The sequence below is a fragment of the Quercus suber genome, unplaced genomic scaffold (genome assembly GCF_002906115.3).
Source record: "Quercus suber isolate HL8 unplaced genomic scaffold, Cork oak 2.0 scaffold_195, whole genome shotgun sequence".
NCBI lineage: Eukaryota > Viridiplantae > Streptophyta > Magnoliopsida > Fagales > Fagaceae > Quercus > Quercus suber.
Genome location: NW_027069653.1, coordinates 433,925 through 455,406, shown reverse-complemented (window position 1 = coordinate 455,406; position 21,482 = coordinate 433,925). Strand labels below are relative to the sequence as shown.

The 21,482-nt window shown below is 36.4% G+C and overlaps 2 protein-coding genes across 2 annotated transcripts; one reads left to right on the top strand and one right to left on the bottom strand.

The window, feature by feature from the left end:
• The first annotated feature begins 4,892 nt into the window (after window positions 1–4,892).
• LOC112036316 (U-box domain-containing protein 14) lies at window positions 4,893–12,798 on the top strand. The gene is made up of 3 exons (XM_024069128.2): window positions 4,893–5,029; window positions 8,728–8,789; window positions 11,561–12,798. The coding sequence occupies exons 1-3, from the start codon at window positions 4,893–4,895 to the stop codon at window positions 12,295–12,297; spliced, it is 936 nt and encodes a 311-aa protein (XP_023924896.1). The 3' UTR covers window positions 12,298–12,798.
• Window positions 12,799–16,291: 3,493 nt separating this feature from the next.
• On the bottom strand, window positions 16,292–21,340 carry LOC112036331 (vacuolar protein-sorting-associated protein 33 homolog). The gene is made up of 12 exons (XM_024069147.2): window positions 21,172–21,340; window positions 21,042–21,081; window positions 20,666–20,746; window positions 20,206–20,316; window positions 20,012–20,122; window positions 19,825–19,890; window positions 19,520–19,627; window positions 19,360–19,404; window positions 18,433–18,489; window positions 16,888–16,945; window positions 16,743–16,801; window positions 16,292–16,385 (listed from the first exon to the last, which is right to left on the bottom strand). Exons 4-11 carry the CDS (start codon window positions 20,305–20,307, stop codon window positions 16,785–16,787), a joined length of 564 nt encoding a protein of 187 aa, XP_023924915.1. The 5' UTR covers window positions 20,308–20,316; window positions 20,666–20,746; window positions 21,042–21,081; window positions 21,172–21,340; the 3' UTR covers window positions 16,292–16,385; window positions 16,743–16,784.
• Window positions 21,341–21,482: the final 142 nt, after the last annotated feature.

Sequence of the window (21,482 nt, the reverse complement as noted above, 5' to 3'; positions counted from 1 at the left end):
GAGTGAAAGAACTCGTTCTCAACGTTGGAAATCCAGTCTCCAGAGAGATAACAGTCTCGGTGCCATAAGTCATTAAAAAGGGTGTCTCCCCTGTTGACCTATGATGTGTAGTCCGCTATGTCCAAAGGACGTGTGACAACTCTTCCACCCATTTTCCCTTTATATCATCCAACCTCTTCTTGAGTCCATTCATTATGACCTTATTGACAATCTCAGCTTGTCCATTCCCTTGTGAATAAGTCGGAGTAGAATATCTATTCGTAATTCCCAAGTCATAACAGTACCTCCTGAAGGCCTTGCTATCAAAATAAAGGCCATTGTCTGAGATGAGGGTATAAGGGATCCTGAACCGAGTAACAATATTCTTCCAAACAAATCTTTTGGCATCCACGTCCTTGATATTTGCCAATGGTTCAGCTTTAACCCACTTAGTGAAGTAATCCGTGCCGACCAGCAGATATCTCTTATTCTCTGCTGCCTTAGGGAAAGGGCCTACAATGTCCAAGCCCTATTGAGCAAATGGCCAAAGGCTAGATAGAGGATTAAGGACTCCTCTCGGTTGGTGAATGTTTGGTGCAAATCTTTGGCATTGGTCACACTTCTTCACATATTCTTGTGCCTTCTTCTGCATGCCCAGCCACCAGTACCCCTGAGTGAAGGCTCTGTGAGACAAAGATCTGCCTCCGATGTGGCTCCAATAAATCCCTTCATGTAACTCCTTAAGAAGTAGCTCTAATGCTTCAGGGTGTATGCATAACAAGTATGGCCTAGAAAAAGAGCACTTGTACAATTTTTGGTCCTCAGACAGCCAAAACTAATGAGCCTTTCTTCGCACCTTTTCAGCTGCTGATTTCTCCTCGGGCAAGATATCCTTTTTAAGGAATAGCACTATAGGATCCATCCAACTAGGCCCTACCTTAATTTGATGGATATGGACCGTCTCTCTCTTTACTTCAGTGGGCTTGCACAAATCTTCAACAAGGATAAATCACCAATAATCTAATTATGCAGCAGAAAATAAATAACACGGTGATTTATTTACAAATGGGGAAAACCTAACGGCAAAAACCCCACCGAGTGATTTTCAGGTCACCACTCTCGAAATTCCACTATTATCATAACAAACGGTTACAAGTAAAAGAATCCTAGTACCTTATACCAACTTACAGTTGAACCCTTACCCCAATACCCAATTGAACTTATTCTGTAGTGACAATTTCTCCTTTTGATGCATGGCTCCCAAGTACATGACTAACTAATTGTGCGGATCCCAGTACGCGACTTCAATCACCAACTAAAGAAGTTTGTTAGCTGCAAAGTTCTTCATTTCATCCCAACAATGACGATCAAGAAGATGCTTGGTCACAAAATCCTTTAGTGCAAATACATAGCAACTTCTTCAAGAGTGATGAACTAGGGCAAAACTTTGTCTTCGGTCACAATTTGCTTGAACAGAGTTTGCTCAATGCTTGTGCAACTTGTGAACGCTTTGACGACCCTTAAAACAATCATTTTATATGTCTAAGGTTAGGAGAAAAGAAAGCCCAAAGATACATTCACAGATTCCAAGAAAATCATATCAAAATTCTAAATTTCATAAACCTCGACAGATAGGAGGTGTCGAGCACACAGGGCTGAGACAACTTTCTAAACCTCAACACATGCTAGCTGTGGAGCTAGTTATCGAGCTTTAATGAACTTGCACTTCTTCAGCTTGTTTCTTAGACAGACTTGATGACTTCAATACTTGATCTTGAAACCTTATTTCTTGAAGTATTAAAAATACCTAGAACTACCCAATTACAAGTAGAGTGCATTTTGTCAAAGGATTAGCCAATTACATAAAAGAATGACATATGTTCTTAACAAGTGAACCACATATGTCCTAACACCTTTGATTTGCTGCACCATCAACGTATATCCTCCAAGATAAAGGGTCCTGCAGCAAGACCATGCCAATTGATTTTTCATCCATGTTCTCTCTCTCAACTTTTTCTTCAAATGGGGTTTCAGCAAACTCGACCACCAGATCAGCGAGGACTTGACCCTTGACGGAGGTGCGAGGCATGTACTTGATATCAAAAGCCCCAAGGATCGTACCCTAATTGGCAATCCTCCCTGTGTAATCAACACTCCGAAGTAGAGATCTAAGCAGAAGTTGGGTTAGGATAACAACTGTGTGTGATTGGAAGTAGTGGGGGAGCTTATGCATAGCATGCACCACTGCCAAAATGGCCTTCTCCAGTGATAGGTAACGGATCTCGGCCTCATGTAGTGACTTTGTTACATAATAAACTGGCTTCTGTACACCACTATTAACCTATACAAGCACTAGGCTCACCACATGGGAAGCCACAGCAATGTAGGCAAACAAAACCTCATCCACTTCGGGTCTAGGCATAATGGGTGGCTGAGATAGGTACTCCATCAATTGCTAGAAGGCTAGGATGCATTCCTCGGTCCATTCAAATCCCTTCCACCTGTTCAACAACTGAAAGAAAGGCCTACACCTGTTTGCTGATCGAGAAATGAATCGGTTTAGGGCAGCAGTCATTCCCGTCAACTTCTGGACCTCTTTGGAATTCTGAGGTGGCTGTAAATTGTTAATTGCTCTAATCTGGTCTAGATTGACTTCAATTTCACAGTGTGTAACCATGTACCCTAAGAATTTCCTCGATCCGACACCAAAAGAGCACTTAGAAGCATTTAGTCGCAGCTTGTGTTTCCTTAATATCTCAAAGATATTTTCAACGTCATTAACATGCTCGAAATCTAACTTACTTTTTACCACCATATCATCTATATAAACCTCAATATTTTTTCCTAACTGTGGCTCAAACATCCTGGTCATCATCCTATGATAGGTAGATCCTGCATTCTTTAAACAAAGGGCATCACTTTATAGTGGTAATTCCCAATAGGAGTAACAAATGCTGTCCTCTCCTGATCATCTAGAGCCAAAGGTATCTGATGGTACCCTTGAAAGGCGTCTAGAAAGCTCATCCGAGAATGGCCTACTGTGGCATCCACCAACTAGTCTATTCGAGGCATGAGGAAAGGGTCTTTGGGGTAAGCTTTATTCAAAACTGTGAAGTCCACACATACACGCCACTTTCCATTCTTCTTCTTCACTAACACTGTATTGGCCAACCACTCAGGGTAGAAAACTTCCTTAATAGCCCCAACCTGCTTAAGTTTGTTCACCTCCTCCTTGACAGCATTAGAATGCTCCTTAGATGAGCACCGAGGTGGTTGCTTCCTAAGGAGGGAAGTTAGGTTGACATTTAGATGATGGCAAATGAAGTTTGGATCTACCCCAGGAGTTTCGTAAGCATTCCATGCGAACACATCAATATTCCTCCCAAGAGACTCAATCAGCTCTTTCTTCTCCTGAGGAGGCAACTGAGCTTCGACACGAAAAAACTTCTGCAGATCATCAACTATCGCGATTCTCTCTAAATTCTCACATTTCACCTCCTCGGCTGGCCCATTCACGGGTAACACCAGAGTCCTTGATTGCTATGAGCCCCCCTCAGCAAAGGCCGAGGACTCAACCTCAGGTTGGTGCATAATTGCAGCCACTAGGCACTGCCTAGCCATGGATTGACTCCCAACAAGCTCTTCAATCTAGTCTCCCGATAGATATTTCACCTTCAAACGCAGAGTTGAAGAATCTACCCTAGGGCATAAAGCTAGGGTCTGGCCACAATGGCGGTGTAGGGAGAATAAGCATCTACCACAATGAAATCCACCTCTACTACTTCGAACCTGCCTGCACGGGTAGTCTAACCTGACCCTTTTGAATGACAACTTTCCCATCAAAGCTTGCCAAAGGTGAATCATAGGCTGTCAAATCCTCAGGCTTCAAGTTAAGCCCTTTGTACAAGTCGGGGTACATAATCTTTGCACCACTGCCCTGGTCTACCAACACCCTTTTCACATCATACCTTCCTATCCTGAGCGTGACCACTAAAGCATCATCATGTAGCTGTATGGTTCTAATCTTGTCCTCATCTGAAAAACTCAACGCCAATCGGACTTCCACTCTAGCCCTCTTCGACTCAAAATTAGAGTCCTCAGCATGTAGCTGAGCCACAGACATCACCCTGAAGGGATAAGAACCGATTCTCCCAAGAGCAACAAAGATGACATTAATTGTGCCTAAAGGGGGCCTTGAAGAAGCATCTCTACAGGGTTCTGAGCCTGTCTAGCCCTGTTGGCCACTGGGATGATACAAAAATTGCTTCAACCTTCCTTCTCGGACCAACTGGTCCAGATGATCCCACAAAGTTCTACAATCCTCAATGGTGTGCCTTCGGTCTTGGTGGTACTGGCAATGAAGGCTCTGATTGCGCCTTTTGGGGTCTTCTGCCATCTTATTTGGCCATTTAAAGAATGATTCATTCCTGATCTACTCTAAAACTTGTTGTACTGGTTCTCAGAACATCGTGTTAACCACCTGAGTATTGGTGGACCCCGATTGCCCAACATAGTCTCTCCGAGGCCGGTTATTATTGTATCGGTCCAACTTGAAATCCTTCCTCTCCTAAAGGATAACCTTAGCCTTCCCTTTCCTTTATCGTTGGTCTTTCTCAACCTTTTTATACTTGTCAATCTGGTCCATGAGCTGGCGTACACTAGTAGCAGGTTTTCCAGTCAAAGATTTTCTCAAACCATGCTCAGCAGGTAAGCCGACCTTGAAAGTACTAATGGCTACATCATCAAAGTCACTATCTATCTCATTAAACATCTCCTAGTATCTGTCCGAGTATGTCTTTAGGGTCTCCCCTTCTCACATGGTCATAGATAGCAGAGAATCTAAAGGCTGAGGAACCTTACTACAAGTAATAAAACGAGAGCCAAATGCCCGGGTGAGTTCCTTAAAGGAATCTATGGAACCTGCCCCTAGGCCATCAAACCATCTCATCGCCACAGGCCTCAGGCTAGACTGGAACATCTTGCACATTAAGGCCTTATTCTTCAAGTGGACAACCATTCTCTGGTTGAAGTGGCTTACATGCTCCACAGGGTCAGTTTGACCATTGTATATGGTGAACGTTGGTTGAGTGAATCGCCGAGGAAGTTCTGCCCCTTCAATTCTGTGTGTGAAAGGCAACTTGGAAATTTGATTCAACGCCCTGCTCATAGCGTCGTTCCCCAGGCCTCTCCGAGATGGGCTCTTGTACCTACATTCATGATGGTAATCATCGTCACACGAGAAAGATTCATTGGGTGGAGTTCTTGACCTAGGCCTATAGCTAACATCCCCCTCATCACTAGAAGAAACGTCAAAGTTGGAGGGAGTTCACTTTCGCCGTTGGTGGTGCAACTGCCTCTTCAATTAATCGATCTCTAGTTGCATGGCTTTAGCATTCTCCTTATGAGAGACGTGACTCCTACCTCGAGAATGGCTTCTACTAGTATGGGTGGTGTGTACACTAGCCTCCCGATCCCTCCTACGTTCAAGATTGAGGAAGTGATCCTCACGTTGGGACCCTTCGGATTCCTCCCTTTTTGGACCTAAACCTACCATAACTGACCGTTACACTCACGATCACACAAGAATTCCCCACAGACGGTGCCAATTGTAAGGATGCTTTTTGGATCCCAAGCCCAATTGATAAAACGAGTGAGGCCCAAAGAGCCCAATACAATAAATTTGTAGAGAGTGAGTTGTAAAACTAGGTTATAATAAGTTGGATAACAGTTAGAATGTATTTTGAAAACAATAAAGTAAAAGTAGACTGGATTTATCTCAGGAAATTCGTCCTGGGCCAAGTCCGAGAAGATCGGTTCTTGTATGTATTACTTGAAATTGGTTACAGATACAGTTCTGATTGCTACAGTGTTTCTTTTTCCATTCTTCGATCCTTTTCTCTTAGGATATCTCCTCTATTCTATACTATCTTCCCCTTTCATCTTTACCCTCCATGTGCAGATCAAATTGTTGGTGTTGATCCTTGTCCCATCAGCACCTTCCTGAAGTTTTTAGGTAGTAGCTGTAAGGCTAAAAACTACTATTCAGGTATCACTTTCTCAATAATGCGGCCAAAGAGTTAGCTGCAGAGCATTTAATGCGGTGGTAGCAGCTTTCCCTTAGATATTTCTCAGCTCCCATATGTCCTATACATTCACAGTGCATATCATTATCAATAGAATTTCCTAGAACGTCACTTTGGATGACAGAACCTTCCTTTTGACCTCTGCTTCATTTAGCCGAAGAGAAACTCCTCCTCGGCCTACCTCCCCCAGTTTTCACAGTCATAGTTTACTCGTGAAGTTCAAAGTCTTATATCTTCCTTACTATTGATATATCCTCGAACCACTGAGCCTCCTCGGACAAGGCCCAAGACCTAACATATATTTTGGGCCCCACAGCCCTACACATGTATTACCCGAATATTGAATTTGAACCAACCTAAGAAAGTAACGAGTATTACAAAAGAATAGGTATACAATTTTTTTTTTCGATGGGTATATAAGATTTTAGTCATAGCACACAAAGTGACGAGAACTTGGTATATAAATTGTGGTAATTTTTGAGTGGTAAAATATTGCAGATTGTAAATATAGTTGCATTGGCTTCTATATATGCATGTACTAGATTATTTTGGAGTGTTAGGAAGGAAGCAAGTACATACTCATTGTGAGATAGATAACCACACACTTTGGAGGTTAGATACTGTATCATTGCATTTTCTTTTATATAATCCATAATTTCACTCTTTATTATTTATCTATCTCTACGTTTTCTTATTATAGAGCATAAAAACAAAAGCTTCTAATGGAGCTTTATTATGTTGAAATGTTTGTTCTTCTTGTCGACTCATTGATGCAAACTGAAGGTATTACTTTATCTTCATAAGTAATATGATGTTGTTGGAAAATATAGCTATGAAAAACAAGTATTGGTTCAATTATATAAATCCTAAAAATTAGCAATGCTAAAAAATAAATAGATAGAGTTAGAAAGATCTCACAAACTATAGAATCACACAAATTGCGTTGTCCTTAAAGGTTGATTCATGCCACCCGGAATAGAATTCGGTGCGAATGGCTCTCTACAGAGACAGACCCAGGTAGGGCCCAAGGGAGCCCAGGTCCCCCGGTCCCCCCAACTAACAATTGTCCAACCCATAAACTTAACAAAAACAATAAAAACATTCACAATGGTGATTGTATTTTAGCAAAAAAAAAAAAACATGTGTTATTGGAGAAGCCAAAGCTTTTTTTTTTTTTTTTTCAACTACAGTAAAAAGATATTTAGCATGTTGTTAAAAATAAAATACAATATTTTATTAAGATTATCTTTTTACCTTCAATAAAAAAAAAAACTCAAATTCTCTCTCTTCATTTATTATTTTAATAAGTTGTTATATTATTTTAAATAAAGTGGTAAAAAAAATTAGAACATTTGATGTTGGGTGTATTGTAAAATGGGTGGTAAAATAGATAAATTAGTTTTTTCAGGTGCTAAAAGCTAACTTTTTTAGCACCACTCCTATGAATGCTCTAACTTCAAAAAAAAAAAAAAAAAAATCCTAGCCAGCCTAGTATTAAAAAAAAAAACATTTTTTTTCGTCTTTATTGGTAGATGATTGCATCTTAATGCATTAAGAAACAACAATTTTGTGTATTTATAATTTATTAATACTATATGGATGTCTATTTGGAGTTTTTTTTTTTTCCTTATACTCCTGCCCCCTCTAGCTTGAAAACCCCGGTCCGTCCCTGGCTCTCTTGGCCGAACAATCCCCAGGATTAAACTATAATAATTTCTTCAAGTTGGATGCACACCCAAACAAGAACAACCAAGAACAACCTTATTTGTCTTTCCTTAAAACCAAAAAATTAAGCTAATGTTTATGTGGAGATAAGTAAAAAAAATAGAGCAGAACAGAGGGAGAGAGGCGACTATGTGGAGTTAAAAAAACTGAAGAGAAAAGAGTAAAAACAAGGGTTTTATAGCAAAAAAGCGGATGGCTTATGGGCTACTCTAACGGTCATTATGCATGCCCAACAGGCAGCACATTAATTGCCCCTAACGGGTTGCTTGGTTAATACCCAACAGGTGTTGGGCTGACCAGAATTGGGCTAGAAGGAAAGAAAGGGAAAAAAGATAAAGCCCAAACCAAAAGATTAAGCTGAAATTTCTATAGAGATAAGAAAAAAAAAATAGGGCAGAACAGAGGGAGAGAAGCAACTGTGCGGAGCTAAAAAAAACTGAAGAGAAAAGAGTAAAAACAAGGGTTTTATAGCAAAGAAGCAGAGGGCTTATGGACTGCTCCAACAATCACTATGCATGCCCAATGCAGCACATTAAATGCTTCTAATAGGCTGCTTGGTTAATGCCTAACAGGTATTGGGCTGACCAGAATTGGGTTAGAAGGAAAGAAAGGGAAAAAAAGATAAAGCCCAACAAAGATATGAACAAAGCCAATCCCAAGCCCAAGACCAACACCTAACCCATTATTTTCAAGTTATCATGTAAAATGTGCAAAGGTTTATAAATACATAACAAGGTTCACTCCACACAAAGCAAAGGCTTATTAGTGTTTAAAACACACCCACTCCAATAGATGTTTCTCTCGTTAAATTTATAACATCAACCTATTCTTATTTTCCAATATTATTTTGACTTCAATATGAAATAGAAGATCTAAATTAAATGTACATAATATTTTATATTTGATTATATTTTTGAGTAATCTTTTTTTATTCTTCTAGAATTCTTAATACCTTCAAAGTGGTCAAGAGGAAGATAAATAAAGAGGGCGGTGCAGATGGAGGTAGAGTCATGATCCCTGATCTTATGCTAATGGAGGTTGAGATTATTCTTCAAACTTTGGTACTGCCATTTTATTTATTTATTTATTTGGAATTATGGAGAGTCAATTAGTTGCTTTTAGTTAATAGTTGAAGTCAGTAAAGTGAGAGAAATGACTTTTGAAATTTTAGAGTTAAGTGATTGATGAAGCTTGCATGTATTCTTTTTCAACATAGTTCATTAAGGACTACACTATTTGTCATAATTTTTGTAACAACTTGGTTGATTATGAGTGGCAAAAGAGCATTTTTACATGAATCTATCACTTTTTTTTTCATCACTAGCTCACAATTAATTACATCAAATTTGTCTTGCAAAAGATATGTCACTAGACTTCTCTTTTGAAATGAGTGTTGTCAATTTTTTGTTTTGAACAATTTGCAGTATTTGTTGAATGGTTTTCTTTAAGTTTAGATTATGTACTAGATCCATAATTTTTTTTCTTATTGTGGATTTCCTTTGATTGGGGTAGGTTACTCTTATAGTAGTTTTTTCTTTGAAGACTCCATTAGTTTTCCACTTCTCCGCCATATCACTGTGTTATTTGTTTATTGCTTTCTTTGCATGCTTTACAAATTTGGTGATTTCCTAGTTTCATTAATTAACATGTTACAATTGTGACCACATATCTTAATTAATTGTTAATTAATTTGTTAATCTACTGCATATTGATTTTGTGGTCAAAACTGATCCTTTCATACTCACAAAAAATCTCATTTTGAATAAACACCATTATTAGTTTCTTTAAAACCTTCTCCCCTCATATGTGTTAAAATAATTAGTATTCTCAAAGAAAAGAAAAAAAAAATCATTTTGAATGGTAAACTCTAGAACTCATAAGTTTTCTCCCCACGAATCACATTTTACAAACCAACACTCCCATTTTGTTGGCCCTCGAGACTCAAATGAAGATGGCTTCTTGTTTGTGAAGCATGTCGAGACTTCAAAAAATCTCAACTACAAATAGGTAAATAAACAAATATAATCAAGAAATTTTGTCATATCTTTTATATTTTTTGTCAGAAGACATTTATTTATGGAGGCTCGTACTTGTGAACAAAAATTGAGTACTTTGCTCACTAGAAGTGTGTATGGGTCAAATTAAGTCGAGTTTGAGGTATTTTTCAACTCAATCTGATACATGGGACGTGAGGGCTACAAGAAGGGTCCAAGTTTTTTAGAGAGAAACTAATGCACATTTAGCATGTACAGAATTACATGGTAGCTATATATCAGCTCACCAAGCAATTACAAAGAAGCCAAGATTTTGAATAAATTGGAAGTTGAAGCCTAATTGAATAACTATCCCAAAATTCCGGGAATGAGTGACAATTATGTATTACTTCAAAGTAGTATGGATATTATTTATTCATCCTCTATTATCTTTAATCAAAATTTTGCACTTGGCCTCGATTAACGTAGTTATAGTAAACTTAACTTCATAAAATTTAGTTCCACATGCCACCTCTCACAACATTGAATTTATGTTATATGCAATTATGCCTTGATAAAGTCATCTTTAGATAATGTCCCCGAGATCATTTCAAGCCCAGAGCAGGATATAGTGTGTGTTTGGCAACCAATCAAATACTAATTTTTTATTTAAATTTTCTATTATTTACTGGTCTCACACTATTTTTTGTCTCAATTTTATTTTAAATAATCCAACTTTCAATTTGTTAAAAATAAACTAGTTTTTAACTTTTTGTCTCACATTATCAAATGAGTTAAGAAATTCTCAAACGAACACAGCCTCAAAGCACATTTGTCCATCAAACAAACAACATGACCTACTCAAGTTGAGAAATCACCAACCTATTATAGCTCAAAAAACCTACATAAGATAACATGCCTAAGTTTGAGTTATTGGGACCATTCAATTAGGTCTAACAAAACAATTAGGCTTTAATTCAATTATTCACTATTCAATAAATGATTGAAATTTATATGTACGGTTGGGCCTACTTTTTTATATTCATCAAAACAAAGTCTCAATATAACTTTTCTCAAAAAAAAAAAGTCTCAATATAACAAATTAAATCTAACTAAAAAATTTAGACTAAGACTCAAAAACTAAAATAATCAAACTAAAAAATTTAAGATACATATATTGATTAACTATTTATTGCTATCTTACCAATCCAATACTTCTTGAAGTGCACATGGACCAAAAACTGCCACCAAATTCTCTTAAATAAAGGCATCAGAGGATTTTTTTTTTTTTTTTTTTTTTAGAAATAGCTTCATCTTCATCTCTAAACCAAAACAAGTATATTGCCGGCGGATTGAGATCAAGGTATTGCCCTTGATATAATTCTTATGAATGGTTAAGATTAATAGTTGTAAAGCGCAACTTTCAATTTTAATCATTGATTCAAAAAAAAGTAAAAAGTGAAAATTAAAAGGTAAAAAGTGAAGAAAAAAAAATTGTAAGAAGAGATGGGTGAATTGCACCCCGTCCACCGGATGACTGGATCCTAATCCATTGCCGACCACCATCGTTGCACGAACATTGTCCTGTGGCTTCCAAGTCCAATCATTCATACCATCACGCGGAAAGTCTGCACATACAATGATTATGGTTGAGACTTTGATATTGTTTTTCGACCAAAAAAAAAAAAATGCAGATTGATGTTTGGACGGTGCATATAAGCAATGCCAATGCTTCAAAAACATAATAATTTTCATAATTTTTTTTTTTATATATATGTTAAACTAAATATTCTAAAATAGATGCCATACCACTTCTTGTAGAACTATTGTCTTCTCCAGATCCCCGGACACAGGAACATGCTGTTACAGCACTCCTCAACCTTTCCATCAATGAGAGTAACAAGGGAACTATTTTGAATGAAGGAGCAATACCTGATATAGTAGATGTATTGAAAAATGGCAGCATGGAAGCTAGAGAAAATGCTGCTGCCACTCTTTTCAGCTTATCTGTAATAGATGAGAACAAGGTGGCAATAGGAGCAGCCGGGGCTATCCCAGCTCTTATAACATTGCTTTGTGAGGGGACTCCAAGAGGGAAAAAGGATGCTGCCACCGCTATTTTCAATCTTTCGATCTATCAGGGAAACAAGGCAAGGGCGGTAAAGGCTGGCATCGTGACCCCATTGATGAGATTGTTGAAGGATGCTGGAGGTGGGATGGTGGATGAAGCACTTGCAATTCTGGCCATTCTTGCCAGCCATCCGGAAGGGAAGACCGCAATTGGTCAAGCGGAGCCAATTCCAGTCTTAGTGGAGGTTATAAGAACTGGTTCCCCACGCAACCGGGAGAATTCTGCAGCAGTATTGTGGTCATTATGCACAGGTGATTTTGAGCAGTTGAAACTATCAAAGGAGCTTGGTGCAGAGGAGGCATTGAAGGAACTGTCAGAGAATGGCACTGACAGAGCGAAGAGAAAAGCTGGAAATATTTTAGAGCTCCTCAACCAAATTGAAGTGGGTGCTACTGTTAATACATAAAATTCTAGCTCTATTTTTTGAGTTTGTTGGTGCCATCTTTTGCATGAAAAAAGTTTAATTCCTAGATATGTTTCAGAAAGCTGTGCAGGAAATCTAGTTATATAAGAATTTATACGTGAAGAAAGCTCAATTTAGCGTTTCAGTTCGTGTTTATCTACAAAGAAATTTGCTTAAGGATGGCATGTATCAGTTATATGGGAATGAAAAGCAGGAAAGATTGTCGACTGGAACACTTACAAATCTGACCAGCATGTTCAAGACCCAGCCTTTTGCAACAAAGGGCAGCATGGCATGAACGTTTTCACAGAACTTTCATAGCATACGGGTGGTCAGGTGTACATTTGTAACTTACCTATATGCTTCATCAATTTTCTGTTGTTGTATATGGTGTTGTTCATATTCGTTTATTCATAATGACCAAATAAAATGTTACTTTATGGTAGAAGTGTCTGTGTTTATTGCGGTGAGAAAATATTAGAAAAGCTAAATTTTCTGTTGCAACTTGCAAGTTTCCATTTGGATACAGCTTATTTTACTGAAAACTGAAAACTGAAAATACTGTAGTAAATAATTTTTAAACGCGTGCATTTAAAAAAAAAAAAAAAAAGAGGAAACGCGCAAACGCAAACGCTGAATCCAAATACTTACTTTGTTGTGGGTTATGGTGACGGCAGAACACTAAATTCTTTTTTCCATCTCTTTTTTTGGGGTACATCATTAGTACTGCTATAATATCTCTAAAATTTCAACACTCAAAAATCCAAGAAAATTATTTTGAACATGTTACAAACCTAGACCAAGAAGCTGACTACAAATACCAAATATTTTTTCCATTGCCTCACACTAGAGTGAGTTTCAAATTTGGTTTTTATTTTCAAGAATTTTTTTTTTTTTTTTAATAATTTCTCAGACTATCTAGTATTGATGTTATTGTTTTTTTTTTTTTTTTTTTTTAAATGAGTTTCAATCAAATTTGTAAACTGGATACATCAAGAGAAATTGCACTAGAAATGGAACTAGGACAATCTTCAATCCAAGCTACATAATTTGAAACATTCTTAGGACTGTTTTGCAGGTAAGTGACAGGCATGTCATCATTCCTTTTGAGACCTGTTTTACAAACCTCCTATACCAACCTCCCTTTGTTACTTGAAAATAACTTCTTCCACGTCCACCTTATATAACTTCCATCAGGTGGTTTGCGTTTTGTATCCTCCCTAGTGCAAGTTGGTTGCGTGATGGCCTGGTCATAGTGAAACCCTGCAAGGATGTTCGAAGCTCTCTTCACCACTTCTAATTTTGACAGCTTCTTGCGCCCATGTCTGACTTCATTCCATCTAGTGTTGTTGTTAGTTTGTTTAATGAAATTCATTTTCACTGGATTTAACTCAACAGGTAAAAAGTCTTTCACTTATACCAAATATATATATATATATATATAGCATCCTCTGAAGCCTCTGTTGCAAAAGATGATAATCCATGTTACCCCTATGATCAGACTTTGGTTGAGCATGACTCAATTGCTATTCCAAACTTAACTGAAGACTAATTTCTTGTTTCAGCTTTATAATTGCAAAAGATGATACTATCAGTACATACTGACAAAATTGCTGAAGTTACTACTTACATCATTATTGTCTGCACACACCAACAAAATTGTTGAAACTACTGCTTACATCACTATTGTTAACACATACTAACAAAGTTGTTGTAAACCTGCTGAATAGTAAAAAAGTCAAATTTATTGTTCACTATTCACTATTCAAATAATGCTTAATTTTGCCTATAAAAAGGCTGCTTCTCTTCAATTGTAACCAAAACTTAATTTTTAGCTTTCATACAAATATTAAATCTTGTAAGCATTCTTTCCTACTTGGAAAAACCTGTTTCTACCTCTATTTCCTGTAGGCTGTAAGTGTTTGTTTTGACAATATTTTTTTTATGTAGAAATTTTTTGACAATATTGTAATTTATTTTGTTTATGTTTAAGTATTGACTTATTTACTTTATTTTTTATAATATTACTTTATTATTTACTTGACTTGACTTTATTATTTACTGTACTTATATATAATATATTTACTTTAGTTTTCTTCATTAATATATATACACACACACACACACATTAATTTCTTGCCTTGATCATAATCATAAAAAACAATTATAACGAAAATGGGACATCATATATTCAAATTGAGTAATTCTTAGACTACAACTTTTCTCACAATTTTTGCCACAACTTACTCACATGACAATTTTTCCCACAATTCTTGAACTAAAACTATTTATTGTCTATATATATATATATATATTGACAATAAATAGTTTTGGTATGTTTGTAAAATGGTAACAAAAATTAATTTTAGCACTCTACACAAATTGCACATTTAGGGATGTAAACAATCCGGTCCAGTCGATCTTTTGCAATTTTTAGGACCGGACTGGTATATTACAACCCTTGACCAAACCTAACCTATAGGCCAGTGGTCCTAACTGGTTCGGGTCCAATAGGTCCTAGTCAGTTTGGTCCAAATTTGGGTCTCGGGCTTGCACTGATGATGGGCTGTTGGCAAATAATTTTGGGTTTTTTTTTTTTTAATTGATTCAAAAATGCCACATTCAACCTCTAGGCTGTTCTACCATTGCATTCTCTAATTTTCAACAACTTTACTCTACTCCGCCTTAATCTAAACTAGCCATTACGGACAACATTATTACATTAATTAGACCATTCATGGCAAAAATATTAAGTCCAAAAAACAGCCCAAGCAATATATGCAATTGCCTTGATCAGCTAGCACACAACGCATTCTCTCTCTATCGGATTTGTGTGTGAATATGGGTTTTATCTTCTAACGGGTGTGAATTGGGGAAATACCCAAATAAAAAAGATTTCTCCGTTAGATCCGAGATTGTGTGTGATTTATTTATAATAAAAAATTGTCATGTCATGTCATCACTCTATTAGACACAGAGACAAGAAAACTAACATAATTAGTAAGAGGGACTATTATTGCTTATTTGTTAAAATTTAGGAACTAATAGCATGCATTTGAAAGTCTTTTGGACCTGGTGTTGTGTACGAAGAAATATGTTTTAAGGATGGCGTGTATCAGGTTTTATATAGGTTGCAGATGAAAAGCAAGAAAGATTGCTCCTAAATCTGATCATCGTGATTAGGATTATGGACTCCATTTTCATTTTTCTGGTAACATCACCTAAGGCATACCATGCTCTACACTTTCTTCACAATTTCATGTATGCAATGCTGAAAGTCATTAGCCATAGAAAAATAATCACAACAATGTGGAAATACTCTCTTTCAATTCAAACCAAATAATTCCTTCAAAGGGTTGCTGGGATTTGACCTCGCAAAATCAATACAGAACAGGTAAAGCCAGAAAACCATACACGCTACTCTCAACAAGCTAACAGATATATAATCAGTTCAACATGCCCTACATGGGCTTCAAGTCAGGCCAACAACCCTCAGTTTCTACTCTCATAGCCAGTAAAACTTTACAAAAAGAAAAAGAAAAAACAAACCAAAATCTCACCTTAGCCCAACCTCTCTACAAATGTTTCAGCTAAGCTATGCCCACTGACAATTTTGGTTGTCCCAACAATCAAATCATATGCCATCCCTTCCTGCAAGAACAAGTTACTCAAACATTATAGAAACCTAAAGATGAGGATGAAAATAGACATCATTGTAACTGGTTAATCAGTCTGGAACACTAAAGCAAGATGCACAATTCCATGAAACTTGTCGTATCTGTAACAAAATTAATCTTTGATTGGCCATTTACAGTATAACTTCATGCACAAAAAGACCATTATCACCAGTTAGTCAAATCAGGGCTGGCAATGATCTTCAGAAATTTCAAAACTTTGAAGTTTGGAAGAAAAATGGTCAGGTATTACAGTATGTTACAATTCAAAAAATTGTTAAACCAGATGAGTAGATTCCATATATGCAACAAATTTGACACACCTGAGCACTGAGAAATCGAAGAGCGGAAATCTCTGCAAATGTTATGCCTCCAATGAAGACAACGAGAACTAGAGACCACCTTCCATCAGCAACTCTGAATTATGTCAAGAAGTGTCAAAATAAAGGAGAGTATAGCACTTCTTTTTCCTTTTTTATTGGTAAGTTACATGTGCACCAATGGATTTTGAAATCATGACCTCATCCTCAACCCCATACTTATATTAAGTGACATTATTGTATTTGAAAATAAAACTACAGTAAAAATTGGGGGGCAACTGCTTCAGTTATGGAAATGGAATGTGATACTGCTCCTTATATTATCAGCGAAGTCTAATGTTCATCTGTACAGGCTTATCATCATTAAAAGATTTGTTGTCACTAAAGACAAAATGACCCAACATAAGAAAGTCAGTAAAGAAGAATCCTAGATACTAGGACGAGCTGAACATACTTGTCCATATTAGCTGAAGCCTGCAAGGTGTCATATGATGGACTACTTGAGAATCTGCCCTGTAAAATGGTACAGCATACAAGAGTCACCTAAATTGCGAGGATAGAAAAGAGATCCAAAGAGTGCATGATCATGAGAAGTTTACCCTTTTTGTTTCTGAATGTGGTCCTAGTAGCAGCTTCAGGATTTCTTCTATAGGACGCCTGAAGGGTCAAATTGTTACTTTCAAGAAAAAATAAAACTTTCCTAAAAAGTTCAAATTCATAATCCAAAAGCAGCGAGAATCAATTGTGGTAATTGTTGTAAAAGACCAGTTAGAACAATTGTAGATATTGTCACGATGGTGTCTTGACTTCTATCCCATGAATGGAACCAAGACATTTCTATGGGCCACAAAATAAGTGGGGTATTCGGGGGTTCAACAAAGGCCATGTTATGGCCATGTTCCAATGCCATAGGATCGAGAGATCAACATATTAGGCACGTGTCGGGTAATGAAACTTGTATCAGACACCTAAGACCAAAAGACTTTAGCTATAACATANATTGCCGCCAGCCCTGATTTGACTAACTGGTGATAATGGTCTTTTTGTGCATGAAGTTATACTGTAAATGGCCAATCAAAGATTAATTTTGTTACAGATACGACAAGTTTCATGGAATTGTGCATCTTGCTTTAGTGTTCCAGACTGATTAACCGTTACAATGATGTCTATTTTCATCCTCATCAAAAAAAAAAAAAAAAAAAAAAAAAAAAAAAAAAAAAAAAAAGGCCTTAGTTCTCATCACAACCATCACTCTTTGCAGAACCAAACATGTGTAAACATTATATAAATACAAATGAGCCATCCTTGCTCTGTTACTCTACACATGATAGCATAATAAGCTTGTCTGTTACAGGTCTTCAACGCAGAGGCTGTGTCCGTCATGTTTCAAATGTCAACAAAATAATAGCAATGCTCTCAATATAAAAAAAATGGCAGAGTTTAAATGTTTGTGTGAAAATTTGGGGAAAAAAACCTTCATATGGTATTTATGAAGACAATCAAGACAGCCCCAGAAATTGAGGTATCACATGATGCGTGAGCTTTGATACCAAGACCCTTATTGAAGTCTTATCACTTAATGTGGCAATTTTAGAATTGTAAGGTTCTAAGGAACCTAGAACTAACTGTGATGATTTAATATAAATCATTAAAGAATTATGGGATCACTGATCCACTTCAAGAGGCTGCTGCCAGTCACATTGGATTTGCTTTGGTTTGAACAGTATAAGGTTTCCCAGAACCAATAGGTATAACCAGAACCAATAGGTATCCCATTTCAGGCCCATGCAAGAAAGTAACAAAAATAATTTCTCTTAAAAGATTGAGCTTTAATGATTTAGCTTGAGCATAAATAAAACTAAAACAATCTGATGGTCATGCAATTAGAGGTTCAGTAGTCTCACAAGTCCAGGCAATCTAATTTTGACCAGAATGGATATAACATAAAGGAAAAACACAATGTTAAAAACAAAGTCAAATTCTTAATGGAGGAGGAGTTTTCACCAAGCTAATTGAATTTGTATAAGGACAATATGAGCACTATAAATCATTAAACTTGTCAATCACATCATTCCAGGGTCATAACTATCATGCCAGGTAACAATTATGCATTGCATAAGTATGGGCCAACTTCCTCTGCTTACCTCATCAAGTAGCCCCTCATATGTTAATTGAGACAACATAAGAGTAACCATGTCCACCTGCAGCCGAGGAATAGTCAACTTTAAGCAACAGCAAAGATCTATAATATTATAAATCTACAACTAAGCATTGCAAAAGTAGCTCAAAAATGAGAACTAGTTTAAAACCTTCTCTTTTTTTTAATATGTGAATCAGATTTTGAAGAGTGCCGAACTGCCAGTTCTTAATAAGAACTTATAATTCCTTTCTTTATTATCAACTTCTTCCAATAAGAAACTGGATTTGTGGTATTACAGAACAGAGTAAGCATTTAAATCTGAAATTCTTGACAAGAGCCTACAAAAATAAATTATTTGGAAATTGATTCATTTTTAATAACAATACAGATTCAACTCTAAAAAAAATTAAAACCAAACCCACAAGTCAATATTTTAATGAAGTTAGATTAGTAAGTATATAAAGTATTGGTTTTTTTAATTTAATGTAAAGGGTATTTTTATTCATTTTCATTTTTGCGCTTATAGTGCAGTTAGCTGTGCTTAGTCATCTTCTTCTCTCTCGCTCTCCCTCTTTTTTTTTTTTCTTTTTTTTTGAGGTCGCACTTAGTCATCTTTTGGAATATAGGTTTTTCAATTTAATGTCATTTTTGGTCCTTTTTTTTCGACATGTAGTGCACTGAGTTGTCTTTAGTAAACTTTTGGCCTATATTTCATGTCATTTTTAATCTCTCTATTGCATTAATTCTAGGACCAACCATACATGGCTTGTTCTCCAATTCGACAAGGTTTTAAAATTTGCTTGTCCTCCAGGCATAAGGTAAGTTAAGAAAATACACAATTTTTAAACACACGGTTGCATATCATTTGCAACTAGCATGACTTCACATCAGAGAACATACGGTAAAATAGAGGGAATGAAGAAAAGGTTACCTCCCTATCTAAAAGGATGAGTGTGTTTATCTCTGGCACAACCATCTGTAGTAACGAACAAAACATTAGTGGGTGGCAGTGAAGTGTGCATCATTTTATAAAAATGCATTTTTTTCAACGTAGTTTGCATAAAAAGGAGATTGAAGCTGTAGATAATTACATAAGGTGAGTTAACAGGTTCCTCGGCTTGCATACGGTTTAGAATGTCTGCAACACGCACTGATGCTTTGCCTTTGGCTCTCACGTTTGGTATCACTCCAAAAGAAAACTATAATACATAAATCGATGCAAACCTTTCAGGTAAATGCAAAAATATACAAGAAGAGCATATAAAAATATTAAATATCTGCAATCATAAAAGATTTATTATATTTCAAATAAGTATTCTCTCTTTATAGGTCAAATTATTTTAAGGCTTCATCCCTTATATGAATTAACTAAATTACATTAGTAAAATCTCACGACCTCGAGCTTGTGAATGGCTTTAGCGATATGCCAAAGTGAGCTTGTATCACGATCGACTTGGCTTTCCTAAGATGTACGGAAAAAAAAAATCAAAATCAAAATAAAAAAAAAAAATAAGACATCAGAAGCACAAAGAGAAATAATTAATATAAATCAGCAGAATGGATAAAAACAAATTGTTACATACTTTATAAGCAAGGTCAAGTTCAAATGATAATACATCCTCGTCCAATGGAACTATGTACAATGGGTATTCCCCTATAGTCATCAAATTATAAACATTTTCCTCTTCAAGGATCTGCAAAACCAAAAGCTACTCACCATAAATACATACACATAGCTTGGGTTTTACAAACAGAAAGACTGCCAACAAACATTTACCTTCTCACATACAACTGTGCAGTGAGGGACAAAATAAACAAAGTATTCCCTTTGAAGTCCCTTCGATACATCATCGTGAACATTCGAACATATGCATTTCATTAAATCGAGCTGAGAACGGACAAGGTAAACCACTTTGGTGCAGTCAGTTTGAAGGGGTTCAGCTGAAAGATGCCGCAACTCAACCCCATGTTCTTGTTTGTAATTAGCAGAAATTTCTCAAAAATAGCAGCTACTTATTATCATTAATTCCCATTCATTAGAGCTCTGCTAGTTTCAGCCAGGCTATACTTTTCACCAGCAAAATATTTTCAAAGATAAAATACTGCATCTAAACAAAGCTATTTATAATGATTCCGAAAAAATCTAAAATCAAGTGCACATTGTAATGACTAAGTGTAAATTTCTTCATATAATCTAAATTCCATTGAAGATGTAAGTAGAGTTTGAGACAAAATGCCTTTAGAAGCGATGTCTGTATGATCGATGAGAGAGAACTCCCGAGCTTCGGATCAATAACCAAGCACTTTTTCCCACGAATCTATAAATCCATGAAAATTTAAATACATACATAAATAAATAAATAGATAAATCTATATTTATCATCAATTTCAACAAAATTTCAAACACTAGAATGTTCCTAGTGATAAACAAGCAATGCGAACTGAATTAGAATCCTAAATCCGATGTTCCTCAATGTTTGGGAGCCGGGAAAGCATAGATTCCACTTATAAGTTATAACTGAAAAACAGCCACAGACTTCTACTAACTATATAATTTTTTCTCGGGAACCAAACAGAGAAATGATAAAGAGATAGAGAGAAAGAGAGACTCACATTCTTGAGGATGCTTAGGAGCTCCTTCTGTGACTGTTCTCTGAATATGAACCAAAGACCAATTAGCAAACGAGAATTGAATTGTTGTTATAGAAGTTGATTGCTGTGGAAAAATTAGGGTTTAGCGTACCTGAGAGATGTGAGATTGAGAGGAGCATTATCTAGGTTCGGAATCTTCCATTGGAGCGAAATTTCTCTCTGTGCTGGGAATTTCTCTTTTCTTCGCTGGCACAAGAAGACGATCGCAGAAGTTGAAAGCTTCGAATGGGCCTGGACCCTGTTTCTTGGGCTTTCATGATTTGGGCTTGGGAACGAACCGAGCTGAACAATATCAAAGCTTGGTACATCTTTGATTTTTTTTGGACACTAATTTTCAATCAATTTTGTTAGTTAGTGTTATTTTCAAACTATTTAGGAAATTAACTTTTAAGAAACTAACGT